The sequence below is a fragment of the Salmo trutta genome, chromosome 16, assembly GCF_901001165.1.
Source record: "Salmo trutta chromosome 16, fSalTru1.1, whole genome shotgun sequence".
Taxonomy (NCBI): domain Eukaryota; kingdom Metazoa; phylum Chordata; class Actinopteri; order Salmoniformes; family Salmonidae; genus Salmo; species Salmo trutta.
The window spans coordinates 30,625,198-30,645,217 of record NC_042972.1 but is presented as its reverse complement, the minus strand read 5'-3'; the positions used below and the strand labels follow the sequence as shown (position 1 = coordinate 30,645,217).

The 20,020-nt window shown below is 40.1% G+C and overlaps 1 protein-coding gene across 2 annotated transcripts in view; it reads right to left on the bottom strand.

The window, feature by feature from the left end:
- Positions 1-20,020, bottom strand: part of LOC115150525 (E3 ubiquitin-protein ligase RAD18) — a 99,757-nt gene that overhangs the window by 36,514 nt on the left and 43,223 nt on the right. Inside the window, exons 10-11 of one of the 2 annotated variants that reach the window (XR_003867121.1) lie at positions 12,617-12,757; positions 8,430-8,636 (exon numbers count right to left, since the gene is read on the bottom strand). Coding sequence is in view for 1 of the 2 variants with exons in the window: in XM_029693931.1 (XP_029549791.1) it covers positions 8,465-8,636; positions 12,617-12,757 (313 nt within the window). In the remaining variant the exon portion in view is untranslated. The remainder of the gene's footprint in view (positions 1-8,429; positions 8,637-12,616; positions 12,758-20,020) is intronic. The other variant, XM_029693931.1, reaches the window with a different exon arrangement.

The following is a 20,020-nucleotide window of genomic DNA, read 5'->3' as shown; positions in this document are numbered from 1 at the left end:
CCCTGACCAAGGCCCTTCACCCCTGATTTAGTTTTTTTAAGAATGTGTTCTTGCGGACCTTCAATGCTGCAGACATTTTTTGGTACCCTTCTACAGATCTGTACCATGACACAATCCTCTCTCGGAGTTCTACGGACAATTCCTTCAACCTCATGGCTTGGTTTTTGTTCAGACATGCACTGTCAACTGTAGGACCTTATATAGACAGGTGTGTGCCTTTCCAAATCATTTCCAATCAATTGAATTTACCACAGGTGGAATCCAATCAAGTTGTAGAAACATCTCAAGGATGATCAATGGAAACAGGATGCACCCAAGCTCAATGTCGAGTCTCATAGCAAAGGGTCTGAATACTTATGTAAATAAGGGATCCGTTTTCACTTTGTCATTATGTGTGTAGATTGATTTAGATTTTTTTTTTTTAAATCCATTTTAGAATAAGGCTGTAACATAACAAAATGTGTCAAAAGTCAAGGGGTCTGAATACTTTCCGAATGCACTCTATACTGTAGCTAAGAAAGTAATACTCAGTTTATGTTGTGTAGTAAGCTGTTAGTAGCCATGTGCCTCACCTTAATAATTTGGTCTATTTTCACCTCTTAAAATGTTGCCTACTGTTCTGACTTGGTGGTGCACATGTAGCCTATAACCTGTTTTAGAGAAACTTCATCATTGAATATTGTAACAGCTTTCATTGCCTGCTTCTATGCTCGCTTTACTTATCCTACAGTTCTGACTTGGTGTACTGGGAGAATATTGTAAGAACGGCCCATGTTCTGAATTCTGTCGGTGTACATTTCAAAAGTGCTGAACAAATCGTTATATTGACTACGTCCGCCCTAGCGCGCTCATGAATGTCTTAATTGAAATTACGGATTGCCTCTTATCTGCTTGTCGTCCCCTTATGCCATTGTTTGTACATCTCAATTGTCAGTAGAAACCACATTTGTTTAAGCAAGTCAGCCATATCAGTTGTGTAGCTTGCTAGCTACATCAAATGCTGATACTGACTTTGATATTATCACAGACAGAAGTGGAAACCCAGACACTTCACAGGGGCTATAAAGCAGAAGCATCTGTTTATTACGTTTTCTCACTAGCCAATATGCTAGTGAGAGGAAGTGCAGTAGCGGGTAGCGGGAGAGGATGGACTGAAACTGGCCCGACATTCTGCAAATTTTCTCATCAAAGAAACATCTGATCTCAATACATTTTTCCTTTTTCCAAAACTATAATCAGTTACAAACACAGTGAACTAAGTTTTATAAACGTCACCCTTTGCCAAAGTTTTTTTTAAATTGCGTTGTTTAGAAGGAGAGCAAGATCGAATTGAGTTTGTGAACATGCACACTTCACAGAGGAGGCGTTAAAGGAGTTTTTGTAGGGTTTTTTGATAAACGCTGAAAATAAGGTCTATGATAAACACATTTTTAGGATATCTTACACTTTTGTTTTTTGAGATAATCTTCATCAGCTAATGTTACTTTTTGTGAATTTTGAAGCATTTATGTAGGCTAATTAAAAAAAAACACAAACCGCAAAGGCTTTATAATTCATAAAGGTCAATTCAACTGACTGAAATTATCTCATATAACAAAATGTATAAGATCTCCAAAGCCTGGAGATCTTATACAGGTTAAATTACCAGAGATTCTCACGTCGCTATTATATTAGGCTATCGGTATTACTGGGCTATATCAGCCAATAGGCTAGACGTAGTTTGAAGAGAGCAGAGTTAGAGAGACTTGCACTTTCTCTAAAGCTACGTGTTATAACCTACCTTCCAGGAGAGGGATGATTTTCAGACTTGGGTGATCAATATTTATTTCTAAGCAATGTAGTAAACTTTAGCCTAATCATATTTAGGAATTACATTTCCTTGAAAAGATAACTGCCCCATGCTTCTCCGCCCAAGCATAGGCTTTAGACTACTCTATTTAATTGAGACCACACCCACACCTGGTCTTGCACATATGGCTAATGAACTGGAAACAGCAAGAATGATGAGATTGGACATGTGCACTTTCTCTTGAGCTACGTTTTGCATATAGGATATAGCCTACGTTTTAGGATGATTTGCAGGCAGAGACAAATAAATGGGTAACTATTTAATGAAAATGTGCATCGCTCACTCACCATGGTAGCCTATGCACGCGTTGCGCCTTTTCAATGATGATAAAACATTTTTATTGCACCTTGACTAATGTTGGTTGAGCATCCTCCACTTATTTTCATTTTCCACATTTTATTTACAGACACTGTAGTAAAATATAGACAGCCTACTTAATTTCAATGAGACTACACTACTACTAGGCGCACTTGATCTCGCATGCCCAACATGGATGTAGGCTACTTAACTTTAAGCAGGAAATTCTGCAAGTGTGTGAATAACGTGACAAAGATGTGCTTTTAATACAATAGGTAGGCTAACGCAGAAAGACGCAGAAAGACGACTGTTTCCAAATAATCCGTGGTACAACAAAAATATTTTCCTCACACAATTGTCAGTCTGACTACCCACTCCCAACCGCAGCATGAAAAATACAGACCGTGCTGAAATGTTCCACGGGGATCCAGCTGGAATGCAAGCCCTCTACCTCAGACCTTATTTTTGACATTTATCTCAAAACCCTATTCTTTCCAATTCAATTAATATGCCCCATAGGAATCGTTGAATGAACCACAGGTAACTCGTTTCAGTTTTTTAGTAATGCAAACTGGCAAACTCCTAGTGATGGGTCGTTCGGGAACGAGTTGGCTCTAAGAGCCGGCTCTTGTAGGCAAACGTTGGGAGCCAGCTCGCATATCAGAAGAGCCAAATTTATTTATAAAAATATAAAATTCAAAGAACGAAAAAATTAAATATAGGCCTAAATGCTCAAGCGCACACATTCGTTCTGACTGTCTGCTCAGACTAACAGTCTCACCTGCTGTTCCTGTCAATCAGACACGCAGTGTCAACCAATGAACTAAAGATGCGTGAGGGAGGGCCGAGCCAACTCACTGACAGTCACACACTTAGCAGCAGAGGAGAGAGAGGAAGGACAGCTGTGAAAACATCAGCTGGAAAATAAGTCGGAAGCACAGTAGCATTTGGATACATTTTAATAATGTAGACAATGTTAGAGCACAGTGTAGAATTTGCCAAAACAAAATCTCATAAAGCTGGTTCTACGCACAACCTACACAGGCATATGCGAACTGTGCACCCAACTGTGAAGCTAGCTGTAGCGGAGTTTCGAGAAACCAGCGGGCCTGCTAGTGATAGTGGTGGAGCCAGCACCTCCACACGTGGAGATGTATCCACTCAGTCAAGTAGGCCTACTCTGTGAACCACAGCAACAAAGTCTTCTATGGACCAGTTTATGCCAAAGTCTATGTCTGTAGCAAAACAAGGCCAAATTGATATTGCATTGGTTAAAATGATTGCCACCGATTTCCATCCATTTTCGATCGCGGAGGACAGAGGTTTTAGAACGTATAGCAATAGTCTTAATCCAATGTACACAATTCCAAGCAGGAAAACCCTTTCAAAAATCACTTATTCCATAACTGTATGAGAGCACACAGGCTTCAGTGCGGGAAAGAGTCCAAAAAGCTACTACAGTTTGCCTTACCACTGACTGCTGGACATTACATGTCGGTTACATGTCACGTCACTGAAGATTTTTCGATGTCTAGCTGTCTTCTAGACTGCTTTGAATTCAGTGACAGACACACCTCAGAGAACTTGGCAGAGGAACTGTTGAGGGTGGCCAGAGAATGGCAAGTAGATGGAAAAGTGGTCTGTTGTGTTAGCGACAATGCAGCTAACATAAACAAAGCCATGAAAATGTTTAAATGGACCCATCATCCATGTCTTGCCCACACAATCAATCTGATTGTAAGAGATGCTCTGAAGGTGATGAAGTCCACTGTGGACAAAGTGAAAGCAGCTGTGGAATACTTCCACAGGAGCACAGCAGGTGCTGAAAAAGTCTACACAATGTCAAATGGGGATGCCTGAGCTGAGGCCTAAACAAGACTGCAGAGTCCTGGAACCTTCTGAGCAGGTCACTGTGGAGATGAGTGGAGAGAGGTACATTAAGCAGTTATTACTACATCATTATTTAATCCAGTATTATATATGTATATGAGCAGTAGATGAGAATGTAGTACCAGTAGACAAAACATGAACCTGAACTAATACATTTCTGTTCTCTCTTTTCAGCTATGTGACAGCCTCAAAAAGTATACTCCTGTGTAAGGGACTATAATTTGGAATGGAATATAATTATGTGCTATCAGAAACCGCTGCACTTGATCCCAGGTTTATGAAGTTAGCCTTTAGTGATGCCAGAGTGATTGATGAGGCTCTTCAAAGAATAACCTCAGCAGCAGGGAGGGACAGCCCCAGCAGTCACCTGGCTCAGGCACCAGGGAAACAGGAAGAAGGGGGATCAGATGGAGCAGAAGCACCAGCAGTAGCGCCACAAACGTCTGCTGTTTGGATGCTGTTTGACGAGAGAGCAACTGGGGATGCAGCACAAAGGAATCCCTCAGCAGATGCCAAAATGGAGGTCCGATCCTATTTGGAGGAGCCCCTCCACCAAATCCTCTGAGCTGGTGGAAGAACAAGGCCTCGGTCTACCCACGGCTTACTAAAGTCATGACAGGGAGACTCCGCATAGTGGCCACATCCGTTCTCTCTGAGAGGGTCTTCTCGAAAACGAGAAAAATAATTACTGAAAGAAGAAACCGCATCAGCCCCTCGAAAGTGAGGCAGCTTGCATTTCTGAATGCAAATATCTCATAAAAGCAAAATATGGTCAGCATTGCTGTGGCTGCTGGTTATAACATGGCAATAAAGAAGAGAGAAAAGAGGGACCTGTTTAATGTTTTAAGTGGGATACTGCAGTTTTGCACATTGACATTTATTTTTCTTTGATCTGGTGCAATATTCTATTATTATGCTGTTCAGATTGTATTAGTTTTGAATTTTTACATTTATATGCACTTTGTTTATATACATTAAAAAAGTTATATTTTAAATGCACGTGTAAGAGCATCCTTCTTTTTTACATTTATTTCAATTTGTGGGATACTGCAGTTTTACAAATTGTTATTGATTTTTCTTTGATATGGTGCAATATTCTATTATGCTGTTGAGATTGTATTTATTTTGAATGGCTAGATATATATGCACTTTGTTTATATACATTAAAACGTTATACTTTAAATGCAAATGTTTAATAAACTGTTTGACTTGAAAAAATACAAAACATATTTTTTTAAAGAGCCGTTCGGGAGCCAAAAGAGCTGTCTCTTTTTGGTGAGCTGAGCCGAACGAGCCGGCTTACTGAAAAGAGACGGAATGCCCATCACTACAAACGCCATGCTCAGAGAGTGCATTGCATTGTGGGTTTTATAGATCGACTTGAGCTGCAACCGATTTCCACATGTTGCTACCAACCTTATTATTTAACGAAAAAAATGAAACATGTTGAACATGTTGGAGCGTCTTTCTAAAATAAAGTCAATTTGAACTATTCTGGGCTATAGTGTAGGCAGGCTGTGGGTGTATGATCCTGATTGAACTCTTTCCAGATGCGCGTGTTGAGCTCTGTGTGAGCACCAACGAAATACTCCTGCTGAGAGTCCAACTTTAGCTACATACAAAATGTCTCAGTAATACTACGCACAGGACAGATCTCCTGTTTTGAGAAGTGTGAAGCATTAACACAGAGAAACCCTGAAGACAAGTCAAATGTCTGCTTGTTGAGGAGTGGAGCATCAGCTATTCAGCTTGCACAGGATAACGTTTTCCCAAGGTACAGACATAGGATCAAATTCGGGATACCCTCCTAGGACTGTGGCGGTCACGAAATTTCGACAGCCGGTGATTGTCAAGCAAATAACTGTCGGTCTCACGGTAATTGACCGTTAATTAACATAATCACATTTAGCATCTCTTGGCTTCCACACAGGTGACTACCTCATGAAGCTAGTTGAGAGACTGCCAAGAGTGTGCAAAGCTGTCATCAAGGCAAAGGGTGGCTATTTGAATATATATTTATATATTTTGATTTCTTTCACACTTTTTTGGTTACTACATGATTCCATATGTGTTATTCATAGTGATGTCTTCACTATTATTCTACAATGTAGAAAGTAGTAAAAATAAAGAAAAACCCTTGAATGAGTAGATGTTCTAAAACTTTTGACCGTCAGTGTACATTTTGAAAAGTCGAATAAATCCATGTAATATAGTCTACACCTTCACAATAAATCCATGATTTACTTTAGATAGGTCTAACGAAACATGATATGAAGAAAATGTAGTCTATTTCAGAAGAACAGAATAGCATACTCTGAGTTGACCTTATGTTACCTGGCTATGCCAAATGGCTGTGGGCTACACTAGATTATTTAGCAGACAAAATTTGCTTAGTGGCATTATTTTATAGTATGAAGAATACAATTGAACAAAGCTGAATAAAATAGAAAGGATATTTTCTCTAAACGATTTGAGGGAGTCCACACATGCAGCTATTCTGTGTTGAGCGGTTAAGAAAGAATTAGGTACTGCTATATGCTTAATTAAGAGTTATTCATGTAATGTTCTACAAACGTTGGGCTATATGTTTTGATTTTTAATACATTGAAAGGCATGAGCTCCGCTTTGTTTTTTTGCACCGGCTGTACACACTTCCTCAGTCTCTCATTCACAATTAGAGAAGCACTTGATAATGCCTAAAAATTCCCAGGGGCATCCTCTTTGTGTGGCCATAATACACCGGGGAAAAAAATCCATGCCTTTTGCAGCCCTTCTCCTGGAGTGCTACCTGCTCCAAAGCAATTCTCACTCACAGGCTACAAGTGAAGACAGACATCGGGGGCGCAATTGTGCGCGTCCTTATCCAATTCCTAGGTGCATAATGAAGATATTAGAAGAACTGTCCACATTTACTTTTCGTCAGCCAACAAGATGAGTAGGCCTAACGAACAGCAAAAGCACTAGCCTACGTCAATCTACTATCCCCCATAGTATAAAAGTTGTTCCTATTATATTCTGTGCGAGAAATAAATATTCCATACTCTGGGACAGTTGTGGGATGTGATAGATCCCAAATTAATACAACCACTAGCATCACTCAAACTTTTTTACGCAATGAGGCTGACGCAACAGATCAGAACATTTAGCTTAAAATGTTGATAAACTATTAGGCTATTTCTTCACATTATAAGCACAGCAATGCGCACACGACAGTAAGGGCAAATGTTCCATTAGTGGGAAAACACCATTATCAAAATTGACCACAAATGTGAATATGCATGTAACGCTTTTATTATAAAGGTGCATTTTTATGGTGAAAATGATCTTCCACAAACTTGAAACTCATGCGCTGCTTATGTATACCAGTTAGGCTCTACACCCCTTGTAAAGGGGATTCATGTGCTTAATTTTAAGAAGTTATTTGGCAACTTTAGTTGTGATACAAACCTTATCAAAACATATAGGCCTATGGGCTAGTCTACATGAGGTGCGTGACCATAATTCTAAAAAGTAATTTTACGTTTCTTGCCTTAAAATGGGCTTCATTCAGAAGTGATAATATATAATTCACAAATAAGCTAATAGTCACCCATCAGACTATTCTTGATTTAATCTTGACTTTACATATACTAAATAATGTATGCATAGTCACTTCAGCCCTACCTAGATGTACTAATTACCTAGACTAACCTGTACCCCCACACATTAACTCGGTACTGGTACCCCCTGTATATAGCCTTGATATTGCTATTTTATTGTGTTACTTTTGTATTATTTTTACTCTTTCTTGAACTGCACTGTTGGTTAAGGGCTTGTAAGTAAGCATTTCACATTAAGGTCTACACCTGTTGTATTCGGCGCATGTGACAAATAAAGTTTTATTTCATGTGTGAAATTTGTTTTGATTTAGAATGGACCATTATCATGCACCTGTCTCGAAACAGGGGCAGGGAAAAAATGCATGTCATCTGGACTTACAATAGCAAATGGAAGACGCTTTTCCTGTGGTTAATTTTCATGCTAGCCAGGTAGGTTATACACCTGTCGTAAAGATAAGCAATGTGCTTAATATTTGCTTAATATTAGGAAAGTTGAGAAATAAATAGTTGGCCTAGCCTATAGAAAGATGATGAAATCCTCCTCTTTTTAAGAGGCCATCACTCTGTTTTCTCAAGCAATTTCATAGTCTATAGAAATGTTGCTCATGGGCTCTCATGAAGTGTTTGATTAGATTTTCAATTACATTTGCAATGATGTCAGAGTGATTACAGGGACAATAGAGTGGCTAATATGGTCATCGCAACAGCCCTATACCATCCCCCAAGCCTAACCTTAACCATTAGTGGGGAAAACGCAAAACTGACCCAAGATAAGCGTCTCCGGGCAACTTCACCTTACTCAATTCTGCCGTCTCCTGGGCTCCCTCACCTGCTGATGGACACCTCACTGAGACATGGGCTCGGTGACCTGGAAATGACCGCTACAACAGAAGGCTGCTGCTGCTTCTCAGAGGGCTCCTCCACTGGTGATGTCATCAATACGCAGCAGGCCTCTGAGTCACTGGGGCTGGGATCACTCTGTTCCTGTTGTGCTGCCTTATCTACGGGAAGGAGGGAAAATAACATGGACTGTACACATGATCATAAAACTGGTATAAAATCATTTAGTGGTGAAAATGAGCTACGAGGAATCTGTGCTAGGAAACTTTGCTTGAAATCCATGTCATGGCTTATAATCTGGATCGGTCCTATTTTAACGTTGTAAACATGATTTGAGCAGACTGTGTGATAGATGCTAAAGTCATCCATGTTAAATTATATCTTACCTCATAGATATTTCCTCAAAGTAATGGGGAATACTTTTAACCACAAACACACCACTGTGTCTTCTAGGCAGAGGGCAAAAGGTTCATGACCAGCAGTTAATGATATTCTATATGTGGCTGACATTCTGAAGTGTGACTAATGCATTATGAATATGATTACCTCTGCATGTACTGATGTTTTGGTCTATGATGGGGGATTTCCATGGAAAAATATTAAATGCTTTATTTGGCAACAGTTGATCGCCATGTGGGTGTTTTTTTAAAGGAGCAAGCCAACAGCATGCTAGGTAGTGCTAGGTATCAACAGCAAATCCAGCACGGGCTGGAAGCTATAGCGAGCCGCGATTAGTCAATGTTGCTGCCATATCGCCAATAATTTACAACCTGAAGCCTGGCCTGTTCATGCTCTGTTTGACTATCTCCACTAGCTTCAAACACTTCAGCGCTAGCTTGGTGTTTGGTCTTGCCTTGGTGTTTGGTCTTGCCTTCCACTGAAAATTAATAGGCAGCATCACTTTTTCACCAAGTGTGACCTTTATCAAGACATACTGGGCATGAATCCCAATAGAGCTTGCGGGTGTGTTGCATGTCAGTAAAACATAATATACATAATAAATCATGTGGAAATATGTTTCCAAATGTTATGCAATGCATTTGTTTATTTTTTTGCTTACGTGCAAAGACGAACAACACATGCAGAGTTAAGAGAGTGTATTGTCTTTCATAATGAATTGTACTCTGGGGCTGTAACTCCCTGCACCACATGAGAAAGATGGCATGAGTATGGTGGTGTCAAATCAAATCAAGCTTTGTCACATGCGCCGAATAAAACAAGTGTAGACTTTACAGCGAAATACCTACTTACTACAAGCCCTTAACCAAGAGTACAGTTCACGAAGAGTTAAGAAAATATTTCCCAAATAAACGAAAGTAAAAAATAATAAAAAAACTAACACAATAACATAAAAATAAGGAGGACATATACAGGGGGTACCGGTACCGAGTCAGGGTGCGGGGGTACAGGTTAGAGGTCATTTGTACATGTAGGTAAGGGTGAAGGCACTATGCATAGATGATAAACAGCTAGTAGCAGCAGTGTATAAAACAAATGCCGGGGGGGGGGGGGGGTCAATGTAATAGTCCGGTGGCCATTTGATTAATTGTTCAGCAGTCTTATGGCTTGAGGGTAGAAGCCTTTTGGTCCTAGACTTGGCGCTCCGGTACCGATTGCCGTGCAGGAGCAGAGACTTGGGTGACTGGAGTGTCTGACAAATTATGAGCTTTCCTCTGACACTGCCTATTATATACAGTTAAAGTCCGAAGTTTACATACAATTATGTTGGAGTCATTAAAACTAGTTTTTCAACCACTCCACAAATATCTTGTTAACCTGTTATGGCTAGGGGGCAGTATTTTCACGGCCGGATAAAAAACGTACCCGATTTAATCTGATTATTACTCCTGCCCAGAAACTAGAATATGCATATAATTATTAGCTTTGGATAGAAAACACTCCAAAGTTTCTAAAACTGTTTGAATGGTGTCTGTGAGTATAACAGAACTCATTTGGCAGGCCAAAACCTGAGAAGATTCCAAACAGGAAGTTTGGCGACTGTGTGGTCCCATGGTGTTTATACTTGCGTACTATTGTTTGTACAGATGAACGTGGCACATTCAGGCGTTTGGAAATTGCTCACAAGGATGAACCAGACTTGTGGAGGTCTACAGTTTTTTTTGAGGTCTTGGCTGATTTCTTTTGATTTTCCCATGATGTTAAGCAAAGAGGCACTGAGTTTGAAGGTAAGCTTTTAAAAACATCAACAGGTACACCTCCAATTGCCTCAAATGATGTCAATTAGCCTATCAGAAGCTTCTAAAGCCATGACATAATTTTCTTGAATTTTCCAAGCTGGTTAAAGGCACAGTCAACTTAGTGTATGTAAACTTCTGACCCACTGGAATTGTGATTCAGTGAATTATAAGTGAAATAATCTGTCTGTAAACAATTGTTGGAAAAATGACTTGTGTCATGCTCAAAGTAGATGTCCTAACCGACTTGCCAAAACTATAGTTTGTTAACCTCAAACGTCCCACCCTAGTCAACAGCCAGTGGAATCCCGTGGTGCGATATTCAAATACCTTAGAAATGCTATTACTTCAATTTCTCAAACATATGACTATTTTACACCATTTTAAAGACAAGACTCTCGTTAATCTAACCACACTGTCCGATTTCAAAAAGGCTTTACAGCGAAAGCAAAACATTAGATTATGTCAGCAGAGTACCCAGCCAGAAATAATCAGACACCCATTTTTCAAGCTAGCATATAATGTCACAAAAAACAAAACCACAGCTAAATGCAGCACTAACCTTTGATCTTCATCAGATGACAACCCTAGGACATTATGTTATACAATGCATGCATGTTTTGTTCAATCAAGTTCATATTTATATCAAAAACCAGCTTTTTTACATTAGCATGTGACGTTCAGAACTAGCATACCCCCCGCAAACTTCCGGTGAATTTACAAAATTACTCACGATAAACGTTCACAAAAAACATAACAATTATTTTAAGAATTATAGATACAGAACTCCTCTATGCACTCGATATGTCCGATTTTAAAATAGCTTTTCGGTGAAAGCACATTTTGCAATATTCTCAGTAGATAGCCCGGCATCACAGGGCTAGCTATTTAGACACCCAGCAAGTTTAGCATACACCAAACTCCGATTTACTGTTAGAAAAGTTTGATTACCTTTGGTGTTCTTCGTCAGAATGCACTCCCAGGACTTCTACTTCAATAACAAATGTTGGTTTGGTCCCAAATAATCCATAGTTATGTTCAAACAGCGGCGTTTTGTTCGTGCGTTCAAGACACTATCCGAATGGTAAATAAGGGTTACGAGCACGGCGCATTTCGTGACAAAAAAATTCTAAATATTTCATTACCGTACTTCGAAGCATGTCAACCGCTGTTTAAAATCAATTTTTATGCAATTTTTCTCGTAAAAAAGCGATAATATTCCGACCGGAAATCTGCAATTAGGTAAACAGACGAAAGAAAATAAAGCATGGGGTTGACTCGGGCACGCGCCTAAGCCCTTTGTCCTCTGATCGGCCACTTGTCAAAAGCGATAATGTGTTTCAGCCTGGGGCTGCCTCGATATCGTTCAGCTTTTTCCCGGGCTCTGAGAGCCTATGGGAGCCGTAGGAAGTGTCACGTTACAGCAAAGATCCTCAGTCTTCAATAAACAGAGGCAAGAAGACCAACAACTTGTCAGACAGGCCACTTCCTGCATGAAATCTTCTCAGGTTTTTGCCTGCCATATGAGTTCTGTTATACTCACAGACACCATTCAAACAGTTTTAGAAACTTTAGGGTGTTTCCTATCCAATGCCAATAATTATATGCATATTCTAGTTACTGGGCAGGAGTAGTAACCAGATTAAATCGGGTACGTTTTTTATCCGGCCGTGTAAATACTGCCCCCTAGCCCTAACAGGTTAAAGGGGTATGACTAATGCCCACATTTGAGACATCACTATGACAGAACACGGATCAGAGCCAATATAAGAGGGCTGGCTGGGGTCATAGAGGTTTGAATAAGCTACCTCCTAATAAAGAAGATAGATTAAAGCTTATTGACTGAGCTCTGCTGAGAAGGCTGGGGGCTGTAAGATCTCCTGTGGTGACAGTGTTAACCCCCCTGTTTCATTCCCTCGGCATGCTAATAAGGGTTATGGTGGTACCTGCAGAGCTGGAGCTCACTCCCTGGTCCTCCTCTCCTCCCTCATCCCTTACTTCCTGCTTTATCTCCCTCTTCCTTGCAGTCTCCAGGCGACAGCGGACCTGGGCGATAAGGCGGGAGAACTCACTGTTATGCTGCTTCCCTGCAAGACAGAGGAGAAGGAGGGGTGAGAAACCAGGACAGGCACAAAGAGTACAGACATGCATATACACAGTCTCACACCCAGGCAGACATATCCTGTTTCTGAACTTTGCATAGCAGGAGACCTGCATTTCGATTCCATTTAACACTCAAAGAAAAACCCACATCCAAACACATCGAGAAACAAGTGTGGTTTAAGTCAGATAAATCAACACACCTATGATACAAACTCCCTCCTAAGTATTTTCTTGTTACAGTGAATTCAGCAAGTAGCCTTATTCTAAAATAAAAAAAATAAAAAAAATGTCTGTCAATATACACACAATAACCCATAATGACAAAGCGAAAACAGGTTTGTAGACACTTTTACAAATGTATTAAAAATAAAAAACAGAAATAGCATATTTACATAAGTATTCAGACCCTTTGCTATGAGACTCAAAATTGAGCTCAGGTGCATCCTGTTTCCATTGATCATCCTTGAGATGTTTCTAAAACTTGATTGGAGTCCACCTATCATAAATTCAATCGATTGTAAATTATTTGGAAAAGCACACACCTGTCTATATAAGGTCCCACAGTTCACAGTGCATGTCAGAACAAAACCAAGCCTTGAGGTCAAAGGAATTGTCTGTTGAGCTCCGAGACAGGATTGTGTCGAGGCACAGATCTGGGGAAGGGTACCAAAAAATGTCTGCAGCATTAAAAGTCCCCAAGAACACAGTGGCCTCCATCATTCTTAGAGGAAAGAAGAGCTGGCCTAGAGCTGGCCACCCGGCCAAACTGAGCAATCAGGGCAGAAGGGCCTTGGTCAGGGAGGGGACCAAAAACCCGATGGTCACTCTGACAGAGCTCCAGAGTTCCTCTGTGGAGATGGGAGAACCTTCCAGACGGACAACCATCTCTGCAGCACTCCACCAATCAGGCCTTTATGGTAGAGTAGCCAGACGGAAGCCACTCCAGAGCCCGGACTTGAGCCCGATTGAACATCTCTGGAGAGATCAGAAAATAGCTCTGAAGCGACGCTCCCATCCAACCTGACAGAGCTTGAAAGGATCTGCAGAGAGGAATGGTAGAAACTCCCCAAATACAGGTGTACCAAGCTTGTAGCGTCATACCCAAGAAGACCCAAGGCTGTAATCGCTGCCAAAGGTGCTTCAACAAAGCACTGAGTAAAGGGTCTGAATACTTATGTAAATTTGATATCAGTTTTACATTTTTAATAAATTTGCTAATATTTCTAAAAACCTGTTTTTGCTTTGCCATTATGGGCTATTGTGTGTAGATTGATGAGGGGGAAAAAACTATTTAATACATTTTAGAATAAGGCTGAAACAAAACAAAATGTGGAAAAGGTCAATGGGTCTGAATACTTTCTGAATGCACTGTATATCATAACTAGAGACATGCGCTCTGGAATAGAGACCATGTTAATGTAAGGTCCTGGTGGGAGTTCGAATATTGGGGCCCTCTCTGTGTACATTGTTGAAAACAGCCCAATATCCAGTTGAAGTGAAGGGGAAGGATAGTGTGTCATGAGAGGAGGTTTTTGTTTTGAATAGCAAAAGACAAAGACACTCAGGGTTTTACTAATATGATATATCAACTGACGAGGGAGAACCCCATAAAAAGGCCTCTCCGAGAGCTTATCAGTCTACGCAGAGTCTGTCAAATGATAACAAAAATCAAATCACAAGTTCCTGCTGGTGAAATAAACTCATCAAAACACTGGGCGATTTAGGCAGACAAAGCTAATGGATAAAGTTTGCAGAAGGGATTCAAGTAGAGGGCCAAAACAGATGGGTTCAGTTCAGCAGAACAAAAACATAAAATGTGGGGGGGGGTAAAAAAATACAATAACATAACTGAGAACAAACTCCAGAGAATGTAAAACCAAGAGTATGGAATCGCAATTTCAGGGTTGTTATGGCGAAACAATGGATCTGAGAGAAACAAAACGCTCCAAATATTTCTGCTCAGACCTCATACCTGGTTCCAGATTTAACTGAAAGGACAGTGTTTCATTCCTGTGCATATTAAACTCCTCATAGCATACGTGTCCTGTCAATACAACTTAGGGCCAAAGTAGTCCAGATCACACAGAGAACACACGCACCAGGACAGAATTGCATTACACCCGCCAGTGTAGTTAAGTGATTTCAACATGAGATTCCTTTCCTCTGCTATGCCTGTTATAGCCATGTTCTGCAGGACATTGTGTTCTCTCAGCTAGAGCACAGCTAACCTCCACTCATCTCTTGTGATCTGACTATCTGACTAAAGAAGATCATATGGATAGTAGCGACGGGGGACAAAATTGATAGTTACATGTCGGGATATTATTTTTAAATAGGTACCCAATTTGTTTTCAGCACTTTTATTTCCATGACTGATAAGTTTTCTCATGGCTCTCATCCCTCTGTAGCAGACATAAGGTGAGCAATATGTTTGGATAATGGAATCGCAATAAAGATAGAATTGTGAGGACCGTGATAATATCGTATCGTGAGGTCCTTGGCAATTCCTAGCCCTAATGGATAGATCCTCTGGAATCTGCTCAAGATATTCTTATTCTGATCACTTTCACATCTTGTACTGTAAACCAGTATCTAAAACCACTCGTAAATCACCATAAGACAAGACCAGACATCAGAGTCCTCTCATCGTAAAACATTGTGGACAGATATTCAGCTTCTGAAAGCACTGGACCCTGGCTGCAGCTGCTTAGGCCATTCTTGCAGCACCAAACATTCCGATGGTCAGAGTAAATTGAATTGAAGTGTGTGCGCCCCTGCATGATCCTGCTGCATGGTCCACATTAGGCCTCCATTTCACGCCTCCTTCTTTCCCCGAACCCTGACTCAGCAGTACTGTTCTGTTTGCACATGTACTGTACAGTAAATTAGATTCACCAAGGTGGGATATTCAGTGGCAGAACACTGATAAATTGTACCCGTTTACTTGCTTATCAGCAGGACTTTACAAAGCAAGAACGAAGAGGGCTAACATTATGTTTTGGATTCCAAGGTATAAATATTTATTACAAAATATATATATTTTTTAACTCAGATTAGGCCTACAAGACCAGTGGCTGAATCAGACTAATATTCTGAGGACTGTTTCTGACGTGGCTATGACAGGTTTCCACCTTGAAGAGTCTTGAGTGAGACCACTGATTGAAGGTCAAAGAACCCAAGTTTTATTGGAAGGTCACTGTGATCTGATGGCATGTAATATTTGAATATATTTGGAGGAATGAAAACAGACTTCAGTATATTACACCACCCAGTTAGAGCAGCATTCAGAAAGCCAAGGTGAATATACACAATTCATGGGTTCATTATGATCAGATCAGGTTTGCAATAAATAACTTTACTCAGACCCCCTCTCACCTGCAGAGGGGGAGAAGGGAACTGGTGGGGATTAACCACTCACGTCCTGTTGTAAATCAAGAAGATTATGGTCTGCCTCTCCAATATTCATCAAAGAAATGTACTTTGTTTCAAGATATTTTTTCCAGCTGAAACTCGAACACGTTCAAAAGCAACTACTGGAACAATATTTCTTACCTAGAATGTGGGGAGTGGTCAGAGGCGATCTATAGAACACTGTCTTTTTTTTTTGTAATGTCATTATAGATGTTATTGATGGGTTCTGATTTCTTAACTTTTGAAATCATGAAATATACTTTTTCATTTCACTGAGGGAGAGGGTAACGTATAACATTTACATTATGTCAGGATATGTTATTGTTAGCCATCAGGGATCCAATGGGAGGAGAAGAGACACAGTCTGGTACAAGTCACCATGACAGCCATAAGCTGGGGAGGAGTAAGGAATTTGGGCAGAGGTCAGGTTAGATGAAGTGAGGAAGAACATATCACTAATATTCTGGATAGCAACAGAGGTGTATTGGCTGTTCAGATGTGTAAGGAGGGGCTCAGCAAAGGAGCAAGGGTTAAATATCAGTGCTTGTGTGAATATTTTCTTTGTCTTATGCAGCTATATGACCCAGTGGGCGAATAAACTTAGTTTGAGCTTGATTAAGCGTCCGTTAGGTTCTAAATAAACAGAGTAAAAAAACTAACATTATAAAGGAAATACTGCAACCTAGAACATATACCCACTACATGCACGAAGTTTCCATACTATGCGTTGTGCATGTTAAAACATTATTTTTTTTTTTAAATGAAAGCGTTTTTGTTGAGAGGGATGTGATGAGAAAATAAGAGAATTGTTTTACATAACTTTGTACAAGTGACAAGTCACGCCTCTGAGTGAGGTCAGAGAGCGTGTCAGCTTGACGAAACAGCCACTTTCGAACAAACTATATAAAATGGTGGGTTAAGAAATTAACATAACATACCAGAAAAGCGTTGACCTGCAGCTGTACGTTTAAAGTGGTCTGAACTTTGAATCTCAACACGAGGTAGAGACGATAAACTCACCTCCCGGACAATCACTGGTATGGCTGATTAGCCATCCTAAGTAAAGTATCTTCGAAAGCGAATTTTAGTGGGACCATTCTACTACTCTGCTCAAACCATCATATTACACTACTCTCATCACCCCACTGGGAACCATCGACATGGCTGGCTAGCCTATCTTTAAAGAATCTGAAAGAGCTAATGGAAGGAAAATAAACTCTGTAGTTCTGTTCAGGACTACACAAGGCACCTGACAACTACAGAGAAGAACAACAGTAGAAGACTTGTTGGAACCCTTTTGGATAATCAGAGCCTTACAAGCGTGCCGGGGAAAAGGCACAACTTCCTTTCCAAGGTGGCCCTGTCTACCGAGAGAGATCCGGGAAACAAAGGCATTTCACGTAAATACATTCATGATTTCTTACTCCAAGCAGGCGGCAGTTCCTGAGCAAAGTATGTGATTACTGTAAGAGAGAGTAGTTTCTAAATGTACCAACGTTAAGTGTCTCTGTACCTCTCTCTCTCTCTCTCCATCACTTTTGTAACAAGCAGCCATAATGTTATCAGTCCGCTAGGGACATGTTTTTAATGTAGTAAGTGTGTATTTTTATCCTGTGTTACCATTAATTAGCTAGTAAATAAATATTAAACCAATTTGTGTTGTACTGAATCATAAGTAAGGCTCAGGTTTTATCAGATGCAAGGTTACAACTGTTCAGAATGATGATATGATACAAGGTTATGATTAATAAGTTGACTGTTTATAGATGTGAAAGGTAAAGACCTTTTAGAGTTTAATTCGGGAGATGGTAACTCTTTAAAGAACCGCTCTCGTGGTGCCCCAGATCCTAATGAGTTAAATGATACATGATTAATTTAATCTGGTAACAATTAAACATAGTTAGTTGATTAGATAAATAACAGTCCTCAGATTCATTCTAAAGTCAAGTCACGGCAATTACTTACTTGCCCGTGACTAATCTCGTTTTGGCCAGAGCTTTTCTTCTATTTACATGTCAATACAATATCTGCTCATAGCTATTTGTTGGGTTTAAAATCAATACATGCTATATTTAATTCTGAAATTCATATTAGTCTTTACGAAGCAAATTATAGTTTAACTGAATTAACTTCCATCACTTGTTTGTTTCGTAGCCAGGGACATTCCATGTACAGAGTGAACTCTAACGCGTGCAATGCCTGCTTTCAAAGTTTTGTGGCTAAAAAAATATGTTTCATATGCAGCCCCAGAATGACAAAGCACTTTTATGGCTGTAGTTCAAGTCTAAGCTGTAATGAAGAAATGACAGTTGCATGGACAAATACTGATCATTATCAAACCAGTAATTTACATCTAAACGAGCTCAAGACCTGGTATCTGTTCCAACTTCTATCTGTGTGACATCCTGTCAGCATCTGTTGAAGACCCATACTGCTGCCTTGCTTGCTCCTGTAGCCTAACTGACTCAAAGTGGAGTACATCTTTCTCAGTAGCAGGATGACTGTCTCCAGGAAATTCCATGTTTGATGTGGATCCAATCACACAGTCACCTCGTTCTTATTGGCAACCCGTTAAGTCAATCACACAGGGACCACCACTCTGTGCGCAAACGTCACCATCCGCAACTGATAAAATGTCACAACGACCTGCCTCCAAACATGGGTTCAGCTGGACACAGAGAAAGAGAAAAAGGGAGCAGAGAAGAAAGAAGAGAAGATCATCATCTCCTTTCTCTGGCCTTATCGTCTCAGGCTTTGATCCAGCTCAGGTGAGCAGCTTTCATGAACAATAACAAAACAGATGTCCTTAACAGTGAAACTTCCTTTTACTACTTGATGGCTAGATGGCCAATAGTCGTTAAGATGAAATGATGGGTGTTTAATACTGTGCATGCATGGAGGCAGACAAGAGGGCTAAAGGTTAATTGCAATAAGCCCAAAATAAATGAGGGGTTTAATCGTTTTGAGGGGAAATCGCAGCATCTGGAAATCTGGACAGAAAGAGAAGATGTATGTGAGAACTGACAGAAAAAGGCAACAGATTTTTTCTAATACTGTATTAAACGTTTTGGTCTCTAATCTTAACATTTCAAGATGAAGTTTAATAATAGAGGTAAAATTGCCTTAAAGTTTTTATGTTTTCTTTTGGGGTAGGTTAAGGCCACCATTAGCCATAAGAGCATATGATATTATAATGCACCAGCATAAAGCAACACATGTAGTAAAGGAGTAATTCCAAAAAGAACATTGAATGCAGAGAGACATCCGAGTGAAAAATATAATCATTGTTCAGTTATAAAATGTTGTCAACTGTCAGTAATTGCCTGGGCACAAATAACTGGCTTATTATGAATCACAGATGTTTGATGGAATGAGGAACATGTGCAGAGAAAAATGGTGGTAACCTGGTTTCTTATCTAGATATTCTTCTGTTGGGCATAGGCTGGATCCTGAAGCCAGCTGTCTTGGCAGAGGGTCAGGGTAATAATTAGGTAGATATGATGCTATACACTGTATACAGTGGGGTCCACAATGATTGAAACCCTTGATAAAGATGAGCAAAAAGGACTGTATAAAATAGATTATTCAAGTACTGAGCTACAGGTAACTGCCAAAATAAAGAAAACACTTGAGTAAATGAGGGATACAAAGCATATTGAAAGACAATGCTTTCACACAGGTGTGGTTCCTGAGTTAAGCAATTAATATCCCATCATTCTTAGGGTCATGTATAAAAATGCCCAGTTGCCCATTATTTTGATTACCATGCCTAGAACAACAAATCTCATTGACTTTGAAAGATGGATCTCAAAGGAGCATAGGGGGTTTAAAGTGTG